This window comes from Harmonia axyridis, chromosome 1 (assembly GCF_914767665.1).
Source record: "Harmonia axyridis chromosome 1, icHarAxyr1.1, whole genome shotgun sequence".
Taxonomy (NCBI): domain Eukaryota; kingdom Metazoa; phylum Arthropoda; class Insecta; order Coleoptera; family Coccinellidae; genus Harmonia; species Harmonia axyridis.
Genome location: NC_059501.1, coordinates 42,004,857 through 42,017,527, shown reverse-complemented (window position 1 = coordinate 42,017,527; position 12,671 = coordinate 42,004,857). Strand labels below are relative to the sequence as shown.

General features: G+C 33.2%; 1 protein-coding gene across 2 annotated transcripts; it reads right to left on the bottom strand.

The window, feature by feature from the left end:
* Window positions 1-2,468: 2,468 nt before the first annotated feature.
* LOC123670624 lies at window positions 2,469-10,792 on the bottom strand. 2 transcript variants are annotated; one of them, XM_045604140.1, is made up of 2 exons: window positions 10,511-10,792; window positions 2,469-7,620 (listed from the first exon to the last, which is right to left on the bottom strand). In XM_045604140.1, the coding sequence occupies exon 2, from the start codon at window positions 4,242-4,244 to the stop codon at window positions 3,246-3,248; it is 999 nt and encodes a 332-aa protein (XP_045460096.1). In that variant the 5' UTR covers window positions 4,245-7,620; window positions 10,511-10,792; the 3' UTR covers window positions 2,469-3,245. The 2 variants fall into 2 exon arrangements, with proteins under 2 accessions (XP_045460096.1, XP_045460097.1); XM_045604141.1 differs by having other exon boundaries at window positions 6,875-7,620; window positions 10,511-10,776.
* Between the last annotated feature and the right edge of the window lie 1,879 nt (window positions 10,793-12,671).

Genomic DNA, 12,671 nt, shown 5'->3' with positions numbered 1-12,671 from the left:
GCATTGTTTAAAAGTACGATGCTCTATAACTCTATAGTAAAAAGACGACGTAGTTCTTAAGCATTTTAATACCTATCTGTATTTTCATAACTAAAGTTGAGAGCGCCTATTCTATTTGAAAAAAAATTGGCTCTTGGTAATTTAATTTTTTTACTACCAAGAGTGGTATTTTCACTAAGAAAACATTTTTGTGTCAAAAAATATGTCTTGTTTTATTAACTGACAGCGCCCTTAAACTTTGGCGCCCCCGGCAAAATGTTGGCCGGTATTCAAAATGAAAAAAATTCAACATTTGCATAAAACATCAAATATCTCGAAAACTGTGAGACTTTCATATAAACGATTTTTTTCACATCAGGTTTTCGTCTGACGTCGTCTTTTTGGGACACACTATATTTTTGATGAATTGATAGATTGCGGTTAGTGTAGATCTTCCCTTCAAATAGTCATGTTGGCATTGATAATTGATTTAGTATTTCACATCAATTCATGAACGATATCAACCTTGCCTAAATCACATTGCAAGTTCAAAAATTCTGGAAAAACTAGGTAAAAGACTATAATTGGTCGATAATTTCCCATTAACTCTTCATTTCTCTTTTTGAAAACAAGTTTGATTACAGCTAGTTTCAGTTGATCAGGAAATATTCCATATTGGAGAGAGTTTTTTAAAATATAAGATATCACATTGCTGATTGATAGAATGCACAATTTGACTATATTCGTCGAGATCTCCTCATCATCACCACTACTATATTTATTTTTCAATGTCTTCGATATTTCAATTAGCTGTATATGTTGTGGGTTTTAAAAATAGAGATCTATTGTAATGATCTGAAGTTATTTTCTGTGGTGTTTCGACCTTTGATTTGGCTTTCTTTCCCTATTTTCAGATTTATTTCTTTACAAATCGTCCACATAGTTTTATTTTTATTATCGGGGTTATTAATTCTTTTTTCCAAGTTTTGAGTTCATTCCTTTATGAGAAATTTATCATATTCCTTTTTAATAATATTTTATATGTAATACTTAAAAGTAGCAATTCATCATGTTTATTTTTCAACTTTGTAACATGTTCATATTTTTCTACGCACTTTCTGTTCTTTGTGATATCATCTTTATGGGAAACGACTCGTTGAAAATATGTGGAGAATTATTCACAAAGTGATTATTTATATCTTTTACTGCTATTTAATACTCTAATTGCGAATTTTGTTCATCCAATTTTTCAAGAAAATATTTTTTTGAGCTTGCAGTGAGAAATCTACGTGGTGTTAATATTCATATTCTTGAATTTAAAATTTGTCCTTCTGTGCAGTATATCAGAGATGTGATATTCAATTGCTTGATTATGTGAAAACTCAAAATTCGAAAAAACATGTGTCATATTTGTTAATATGTTTAATATATTATTTTTATTAATTTTTGAATACTATCTTTGGCGTAAACATCGTCGGCCATCTTGAATCTCAATAATATTCGTTGAAAATTTTTTTTGTTTATCTTCGGAGGGGTGCAACTTTTCCGGGGGGAGGATTTTCTAGCGGCATTTCAAGCTTGATCAACTAAAATCATTTGTGTAGAAATTTATAATTTATAATAATAATAATAAATGTATTTGTGGCCATGGACCTGAGTCCTTCAGCCAATAGTAGGTTTGATTACATTATGAAATTACAAAAAAAAAAAGAAGTTTTATAATATATACTTAAGTAACATTCAAGGCGTTCAGTTCTTGCCATAGTGTGCATGTGGGAAATTTTCTTTGTGGATGTGGGGGCGGATCACATTGCACCATATCAAGTAGGTACATCTTTCAAGTCTTGTAGTCTCTTCATGAATTTCTTATTTAGTTTTTCCATACGTTGTTTGATCGGTTGTACTTTGGTTAATTCATATAAGAGATCATTAGGAGGGTTGTGTAGTCGGTTCCTGGGATGTCTCAACCTGGTGACTAGTATATTCAACACTGATTCTTTACAATTTGCAAACAAGGGATGTGCATATTCAATCATTGGCCGGCATATGGTTTTATATATTGTGGAAGCAGTTTTCATGTCAATGCCCTGGTCTTTGTAAGTTAAGCATCTAAAATGTTTTGCTCTGCTGATAGCTTTCCTTTTCATATTGTTGGCATGGAGTCGTAAATTAGCTAAATTGTCCACTTGAATTGTATTGTATTGATGGAGAAGGTTTTACTTTTTTATTATTTATGGATATTGATGGAGATGCTTGATTGATGTTGTGGTTGAATATTATCAACTGGGATTTATCCGGATTTACTCTAAGTCTCCACTTGGATAGCCATGATGTGATGTCATCCAGATGTAATTGTAGTTTTTCCATACAACATTTTAATGTTCTCTCATGAGAAATAGCCATCGTGTCGTCAGCGTATTGTAGAGTGTATTGGTTGCCTTTCTGAGTTGGGTTAATATCGCTGCAGTAAATATTGAAAAGGAGTGGAGATAATGGTGATCCCTGTGGTGTACCCTGCATGGATGAAGAAGTCAGATAGTGCATCTTTTATTTTAATCCTAAGTTTTTTGTTTTCTAGATACGACTTTAATAGATAGATAAGATGGGAAGGAACATCCGATCTGTAAAGTTTGTATAGTAATCCTTTTATCCAGACGCTATCAAATGCTTTTTTTATGTCGATGCTTACTGCTGCTGTTTTTTTGTTATTCAACTGTGCGTTTTGTATATTAGTGAAGAATATCATTGGTGGGTGTACAGTAGATTTGTTTTTACGGAAGCCGAATTGATGTTTAGGTATTGAATGATTTGTATGTTCTTCTAATTTAGTTTTTACTATCTTTTCAAGTAATTTGCCATGAACTGGTGAGAGGGTTATTGGTTATTAAATTTCTTCAGGATCTTCCAAGGAATGTTATCTGCTCCTGGCGAGCTGTTTTTAGACTTGTGCAGGATTTCAAAATATGTATTTTCTTCTATTTCAAAAGTTGTTTTATTCACCTCTTCGGAGAAATAATTTCTGTACCAACTCTCAACTTCCTCTTCCATTTTATTATCAAATTTAGGATCCTTATCGTATTGATATTTTTCTTGAGATAATGTGCAAATATTACTGTCTTTTCCGTATCTGACTTGCATGATTTGTTATTGTCTACGATTGTCGGAATTTTGTGAAATATTTTGTATTTCGATAATTTCCTAATTTGTTGGTAAAAGTTCTTTCCTTTAGTTTCGTAGATTTCATTACATGTTTTGGTCCAGGTGTGTTATTTATACTGTTGTATCATTTGATGTATTGACTTATTGCATTCATTAATTTGAGGTTTGAGAGCTGGATCTTGACGTCGTTGGTATGCTCTGTACATTTTTCTCTTATTTTTTATCATTTTGATTATATAGGGAGGCAATTCGTGCAGAAAAGGATGGTGTGTTTTTAGAAAGGTGTACCTTACGATGCAGTCAGACAGTTCTTCGTTGAATAAAGATATGTAATTTTCATCTATTCTAGAGTTTTTATGTAAATCTATAAACTGTTTCATATCTTGGTTGACCCTATCTAACTTGCATTTATCAAATTGTAGACTCTTCTTTCCCTTAATGTTGTCAGGTTGAGACTGCATATCTAAGGTGATTACCATCGACAGATGGTCAGACCCTAGGTCTGCGGCAAGGTCAACATTTTTTATGTTTTTTCTCAGATTTGTTGGGTAGAATAATAGGTCTCGTGTGCTATCCGGATTATTTTCTAGGAATGTGGGAGGTGTGGTGAATTTTTTGAACGCATCGTTTTGTAGAAATTTTTTAATTTGTTTATTTTTGGCTTCATTAGGATTGAAATCACCCACTATGATCGAGTATTTATACAGTGCTGCTTTTGTAAAAATGGTCTCTTCAATTTTTGCTCTTGGGTGTATATATACTAAGAAGATGTGGAGATTTTCCTCTTTGAAAGGAGTAGTGAAGTGTAGTGCTTCATTGAGGTTGTTGTTTATAACAGGACAGTTGTTCTTACCCATTTTCAAGCTGGGGTGGCACTGAACTAGACTACCTCCTCTTGTGTTATTTATTTTGTGGCCTATGCGATGAATGGTATCCCAGTCCCTGTATCCCGTGCTATGTTCTTCTTTTATTTGTGCTTCCACAAACATCGTAGACTTTATATCATTCGTTTCTATAAAATTATTGACCAGGTACTTTTTGGGCATATAACTGTTGATGTTATTGTATAGAATTTTAATTTCAGATTTAAATTTGCCGATTAACATTATTGTCGACAAGTTCAATTGGTGACGGTTCGTTGGGATCTTCCTTATCGAACATGAGAATATATAGTCTATTGCCTGAAAAAAACAGATATTGTTTCTATTTTATATTCTGTGATGAATCTTTTCTTGAGTTTGTGCAAAAGTTCTTCCCTATTGATGTTTTTGGGTTTATTCAGTTTTCTTATTGGAGTACGTATTCTGTTGTTTTTTTTTTTGTGGAGATCTTCTATTTCTCTTGTTTTCTAGTTGAGCGGTTTGATGGTTACATTCGGTATACCTTCAATGGGTTTCTTGGGGTGGCATTTGGCCGACCATGGAAGGTGATCTTCCGATCCGCATGCACTACATTTTGGAGGAAGATTTGTTCCGCAATTAGCAGTCTTGTGAGTACCTTGGCATTTGCTACACTTCATTTGTTGTTGACAATTATCGGTGATATGGTTTAATTGATGGCATTTGCTGCATGGACTTGGTGTGTGATCAGGTGGGTGACTAGCATATACAAGGTAGTGTATATTTTTGAAAAACATTCCATCATTCAGAAGTTTTTCAGAAGTTGAAGCTTCGCCTGTAATTATCCTAATATGTGTTGTAGGTCTACTGAATTCTCTTGATATTATTCTTTTGCAAAATCGGTGTTTCAGGTTCATTTCTGTCAAGTGTTTACTGATGTCCTCATCTTTAATAAATTTTTCCACTCCTGTTTTCACCACTGAGAACGAATTTAATTAAGTGGTTCAGCTCTCACTTTTCCTGTTACATATGGTTTAGTTTCCTTGAATTTCATTATTATTTTCTCTGTAATCATCTTTTCCATTGCTTGAGTGATTGTCGTTTTTTCTTGATTGGATTTAATTAAGTAGCCAATTTTGGTTTTAATTATTTTGTCTTTAGAGTTTGGGAATTTTTTGTTCCATTCGTCCGACATTTCAATTCTGTCTGTTATTACTTTTTCATCTACTGTTAGATAGAATAGATGCTCATAATTGGTGTTGTTTATTTCATTCATTCTTGTTGAGAAGTTCTTTGTTGTTGTTTTGAGATCGGTTTTCATAGTTGTCTTGTGTGTGTGGACCTTTAGTATTCGAAATTGGTAGTCATCATAGACCTAATATCATTGATATTAGGTCTATGGTTGTGATAAAGTTGAGTCATTTGTTTCTATTGGAATATATTTAAGGTATATAAGATACAGAGTATTCACTAATACACAGATGATGATATTAATCGTTTATTCTCAAGACACTCTAGTAAGTCTAACTCTATCTCTAACAAGTACAGTTCGGAAGGCAGAACGGAAGGACTTGAACACTAAGGTTATGTCCCTGTCATTCGCTCTCGATCATCGAAGATCTATTCTTGTTTTCTCTCTCGATGGCCTCGCCACGCGCAGACTCGTAGCGCCACCGTACGACATGGAATAATACTATCAAGTGTAGGGTTGGTTGTCTCTCTCGTAATCTGTTCGGATGAAGTAATATTCTAACAGTTTCCATCATGATGTCATTTGAATTATCTAGGACCAGATGTGGCTGGCTGATTTCTGCCTCAGGAGTTTTGTTATCATCTTTCTTTAGTGTTTTTTTTTACGTTTACGATTTGCTGGTTTTTTGAATGACTCATCGTCTTCGGTGGATTCTTCCGTGTTCTTTTGTGACGATCTCTCTTCTGGATTAGACATCCTTTTTACAAAGAATGTCTCGAAATCCGAAGCGGTATACGAAATTTGAGTTTAATAATTATCACTTTTTCAAAGAAATTCTCAAGAAACAACGAAATTATTACATGTGCTCACCATGAAGGTTCAACACGCTATGTATAATTTATAATATAATATTTATCTTTTTTATATCAAATTAACAATTAACTAGTGTTGGGCTTGGGTGCATTCGAATCTAAAAGAATATTTCTATCGCATAATCCGATTGTTTTTTACTAGACAATATCAAAAAAGAAAAAACAATATGTTCCAGCTTTTTATACGGACAACACTGATCAGAAAAACCTGTAACCGCAGGGCCTGCTCTAGAGGGGCGGCAAATAATGGAGGGCGGCATTATCTAATTTTTCTCAGAATCCTGGATTCCTAGAAGAATGAATTAAATAATTCTTTTATTTCAACGAATTTCACAAATGTTTAATATACATTTTTTATTTCATGAAATACTGTTCATAAAAAAAGTATGGAGTTTTCCACACTAAATCAATGAATACAAGTTCACCAATCCAATCCCCCCTCTCTTATGCCATAGTATAAGGAATCCTTATACTATGCTTATGCTTAGTACCTACATAACCTACAAAATTTGAGAATCTGTTTCAAATTCCTTTGGTTGTCTTTTCATGTGTCCAAGGACACTCAACCCACAGGACATTTTCTATTAAAATTTATTAAGTAGACCACAAAACTATTTAAAGAATAATGTACAAAAACTATACTTAAGTTGATTTTATCATAGGAATATATTAATTGACAAATGTAAACTTCGTTGAATTCCAACCTTCTGAATACGATTAAGAAATTTTATTTATAGACAGGTATTTTGGTCCCTCATTATATTTTGATATCTGAAATTTCGAAATATGGGATACAAATGATGAATATCCAAAAATAAATTGACCGACTTGGATTGGTGGTGTGCAATTGTTTAATTTCTGGAAGTTGTTGAACTTATTAAATTTACATCCATAACCATTTAATAAATACAATCAAAATAAAATGCTTACTACTTGACTTCGGTGATATTTGAATGAGAATCTAAATCCATATCCGCACTTGTATCACTCGGAGAACTGTATATCGAGAACTTCTCTTCTAAGCTATATCTACGTGATCTATCTTCTTGAGACTTCATCAATCCGTCTTCTTTCACACTTTGGTTTAACGAACGTTCCATCATATCGAATAAACTTTCCGTCGTTTTTCTATTATTTTGCGTTGCTTTTTTATCATTTTCTGTGATATTTTCATTCGAGTTTGCAGTTTTTAAGTGATCTCTTATAATACTGATACTTTTGGCTAAACTTGTTGTCGACATTCTAGAGGCTACACTGCATTCCAAGAGGGTAGTGAGTGACTTTAGGCAATGTCTAAGTTCGTTTTCATGTATTTTTTTCTCCTTATCTTTCTTTATGTAATCACTTGGTGAAACGGAAAGAATCTGATCAATTTTCTCGTACTTTTCATCTTCAACTCTAGTGGGTATCCAATTGTACTCTGAACTTTGCATTTCGGGTATTTTCGTTAGTTTTTTTGAGGTATACTTCGGTGTTATAAAAGGCGAATGATTTTCATAATATTTTCGGAGATGATGTTGTATCTTAATATGAGTATCTCCACTTTGAAGCGACATCCGTGAACTTGGCTTACTATCGTCTGAAAATCAATTGAACTGTAAATCATCCTATGGTATTATTGAGACTACACTGATTAGATAGTAGTATTACATGGCTCATATTACATTATGCGGCAATTTAAATAAATTTTTATATTTCAGTCCGTAGGGCTTCAATCTGTAGGGAAAAATCTGAAGCAAGATTGATATAATACATGGTGTGGACAGTCGTTGACATAATTTCACCACAAAACCAGTGGTCTACTGAATCACGCTCAACTCCGAATATATGTATATATAGCATTATATTCATATATACATATATATATATATATATTATATATACAATAGCTCCCGATCGGTCGAAATTTGAAGATCATATCTCGAAAACCGTCCGAGATAATTTTATGATTTTTTTATTGAATTCCCGAAAAGTTTTCAAGTCTTCTGCTAACTGTCTTAGTGTAGACTTCATTTTTTGTTGAGACATGTAAAGGAGAAAAAACCAATGGAAGTAAGGTATTTCTCTAACTGTATACAAGTTTCTATGAAACTATTTATTCTTCACGGCCAATACGATCAAATTGTAGTAAGAACATGCGGAGTGTTTCATGAGATGTGCCATGTAGATTTCACGTAAGTGTACCATTTTCTCCTGGGGGAAATTTACCATCTAGGGGGAATGTAGTAAAAAATTCGTTTTGATTTTGAGTCTTTTCTTCAGGGGAGGATCGGTCATACTCCGGAGGGGGTACCTAATATTCCCCCGGGCAACCTCTGGATTCAACACTGCATGGTAGGTATATTGATATCCCATACCCGAAATTTCAGCTTTTTAGGATTTCAAGTACCGAAGTGATAAATGATATGATGACGAGATCTTCCCAAGCCCGTCTCCTTGAGTTTTTATCTGAATATACATTACTTGTCATGTCGCATATTACAGGACAATTCTCAATTTCATCTATGAATAATTCAGAATTAGGAGCGTCTATTTCCATTTTGAACTATTTCTGACCGAACGGATCGAAAGAAATGACGTAAATACGTCTCTGGCATCTATCAGCTCGTGCAAGCGCGCTCATCTGAACGGTCACATTAGAAACCTATGATCTCAAAGCGCGAGCTAACGCGCGCTTACAACTGTCAAGCGCTGGAACAGTGTTCAACGCGCGTTGGCATGTGTACGCTTCGAAGAAAATTCATGTACTTGTAAACGCGCGTTGAGCACTTGTCATGTGAACGGGCTCTAATAGAACAACGCATCAATTGTGGAAAATCCCATATATATGGTGACTTACTGAATTCATGCCACATAGGTTTCAATGAAATTTTTAAATCAATGAAGGAAAAAAACAAGAGCTTAACACTTTATTGGCCTCTTCCCACTGTTTCTTCACACCAGATGGTAAAAGTAAGTTTTTATATAACTACACCAATGTTTCAATACCAAAAAATGTCGAACAAATTCTATCATTAGGACTCAACTTCAGCATTTCCTTCAATAAAAGGAAACCCAGTTTAAAAGATCTTGAAGGTTGTATACATCAGAGCATGAAGTTTACATGAAGATTAAACACACTAATAGTAAGGTATACATATAAACTTTTTAATGAACTTTAGTTACAGATTTCAACAGGACAAAAAGAAATTCATCGATTAATGATTGTTTTGATTAAGCTATGTCGTATTCGGATAAGGGGACTGTAATAATGTCAAAGTCAGAGTATCAAGATTATATGAGGGAATTGTTGGCTGATACATACACATTTAAAAAATTTAAAAATGATCCCACTTCAAAGTATGAAAAGCAATATATAATATAATAATAAACTGATTATAATAAAAGCTCACGTGATAGACGACAGGTATGAAAATAACTCAAAAAGACATATAATTCGGTCCTCCAAAAATTATACGGCCTGATGAGAAAAATTCATTAACTGAGCTGCAGTATTAAGTAGACCAATAGTCAGTTGTTTGAATTCCCCATCATACAGCTTGTCTGTCATACAACGATATACAACATTCTGTCAATGACAAACTCAAAATCAGAATACCTACTTTTTCAGGAATTCGTATGAGTTTGTTTCATTCAGTAAAAATGTTAATCTCCCGAAAGGCTTTTCCTTGGATGTGGTATCATTGTTCACCAGTATTCCAAGAGATCTTGTAATACAGCTTATACGGAAAAAACAGATTCAGTTGTTGTATGGGAATAAACTGAGCTATTGCTCAGAAATGGACAGAAACAAAAATGGAACAATTCCTGTTACGACACTCGAGTCCCAGTTCCAGAAACCATGTTGAAACTCATTTCTTGTAAAAATCAAAAGGGTGTTAGAAAGCTTATGGGTGCAGAAAAGCTAGGTTGAAAACGAGATTGCGCTAAATATCGAAATTTAGAATTATATGTGGATTAGGCATACAGAAGAAACAACGCACTGTTTACTCTACCTTAATTAATCAATATTTGTTGTGATATCGAAATAAGGTCGATATGCGGATTCTTTGAGATTTCTCAAAGATTCTAAAAACCGCACCACTAGGCTTTACCTCTAACAAACTGAAAGTGTCAGCAGAGGTATTTATTGGAGAAATGAGCACAGGACGTATAATTTAATTTAGCGATAGGAATGGAAAAATAGCGGTCTGGTTGATATGAATATGTAGAAAAATAATCGGGAATTTTCATATTTTTCGAAAAAATTTTCAAAAATCTAATGGTGACAGATTTATAAATGATATTCTATTTCACACACAGGCAATCAATGAAAATAAAACCAATTTTTATTTCTTCATTCATTTTCGTTTTGAATCACCGAACGTTAATGAACTTTTTGATTATTGTGAAATACCAAACAGCTATTGCTTTATAATATTGTTAAATCTGTTCTCTAGTTACTTATGTGCTTTGAAAAATATCCTTACCTTTCATTATCCTTTGTCTTCTCAATTTGGCTATAGATTTTTCTGTTATATGGGAAACAAGAGAATTAACTTCCATAATCAATAATATATGTACTATGCAGATCAGTGAGGTGACAAAACTTTCGATCGAAAAATTTGGTAGTGAATAAACATGTACCACGATGTTGTGTGCTAACATTTTCGTTACTGAATGAAACAGTTCCTCCATTTTACATCAATTTTGACAGGTTGGGGCAAAAATTGTGACGGTCTCATTTGTTTGCAATATATTTGACATTGTGTCATAAATACCTATCAGAAAACCTTGATCTTTTTCAACTAACTGTGATTTTATTGAATTCAGGTGAAATTCATCACTGACGCGCCTAACCCAGGATGCGCCTCTTTTTGGTTTTTCTTGTGGTGAACCAAATTCAATATTGAATAATGGTAAATTAAGAATTGCCTCTCCTTTTTTATTTTGAGTAATTCTTCAATGAAACAGCAATTTGATAATTTTATAAATATTTATTTATTCCTTCATGTTATAACTTCTATTTTGATAATGAGCACTTCGCTGTCGAAACTGACATACTTAGTCAAAAGTATTCGTATCGCTACCTATGTAAATATAGGAGAAGATGAAACATTATCATTGGGAGACTATAAGAACTCTTTTAGTAGATCTTAGCCGGTTATATTACATTCATAATTTTGAGATTTATCTAAAAATGTCTTAATGTTCCATAAGAAATCAAAATATTTTACATAGTTTGAAAGCACTGAAGCAGTTCGAATCTTATAGTAAAAAACTGAATACTAAGATCAAGTATGGTGAAAAAACAGTTTATTTTGAATTTCAATTAAGAATTTTGGACTGTATCATCTTCGTGTTCGTAGGTGAATTATTTTTTTAATTTTTCTCGCTTTCAAAATCTCGTGATTGTCAGAGCTATTTCCTCAGCATCAACAAACAAATCCAAGAAGCCTTTATCGGATCTGGACAAGGTGTCCCAAACTCGAAGATCACTGAAGCTTCTAGAGAACTATAAGACTAAGAGAAAAAATCTTTAAGGAACTCCGATATCTTTTTTCGAAATAATGAAATAACAGAAAGTAAATCAAAGACACCTTGATTTGTTCCCGAGTTTTTGGAAAAATGCCGTTTCAAAATTTTTGTTTTACCTATCTTGATTTTTTTTCGAGATATTCGAAAAATTCTAAACGAATTTTTCAATAATTTTTATAGTTTATATATGAAATATTATACAAATTAATTACCGTTTCTTAAATGGGACATCCTATATATTTCAACGCAGTTTTTTAGCCGCAGATTTGTCAGAAAGCATCTCATTCCTGTGTAGAGTAGTCTGTGACAGAAAGAATGTCGAGTTTAGTTATCGAAACATCAAATTTAAGTTAAATTTATAAATTGTTTTTCCTCATTCTCTTTCCTCGATAACTCTTGAAGTATTCATTTAGGTATAGGGTTTGCCTAAGTTACCTACCCTCTATTTATACGTAAAATTAACTGAAATAATATAGGTTCTAATTTGAAAATCTTGAGTTTTGATGAATTTGAGTTGTCCTAGTTTATTTTCTCCTGTAGCTACATCTTTGGTCCAAACTAGGGATTCATCAAGCCAAGTAGCTTGACATTTTAATCAACTACTTAACTTGAAAATCAAGCTCCTGAAAAATTACATACTTGAGCTTGACTTGACTTTAGATATCTATTGCTTGACTTGATATCAATCTATTTGATATTACTTGAGCTTGTAATGCACGCGTCGCACGACATATTATATTTCTGCAATCTCATGAGCGCTTAGACCAGGGCCGGCGTTAGGGGCGAAACAGTGAAGCGACTGTTTCAGCCGCCTCTATTCGAGGACGGCAAATTAGCCCAGTTTGTGGTCGTCTTTTCATATTTCTAAAACAGATATAGTCTTGATTCTTAAAAACAACATGAGGTAGGTCCGCTCCGCTGCGTTTATCAATATTCCCTGCAATAAAAATCTCCAAACCGTCTTTACTAAGCCGCCTTTTTAATAAATAACACATGGCAACCCAACCAATGTAAACAGAAAGAAATATTGATTTGTATTTTGTATTATATATATATTTTACTCTTGTGAAGTTGTTTACATTCGTGTTAATTTCGATTCATCTGTTATATTTG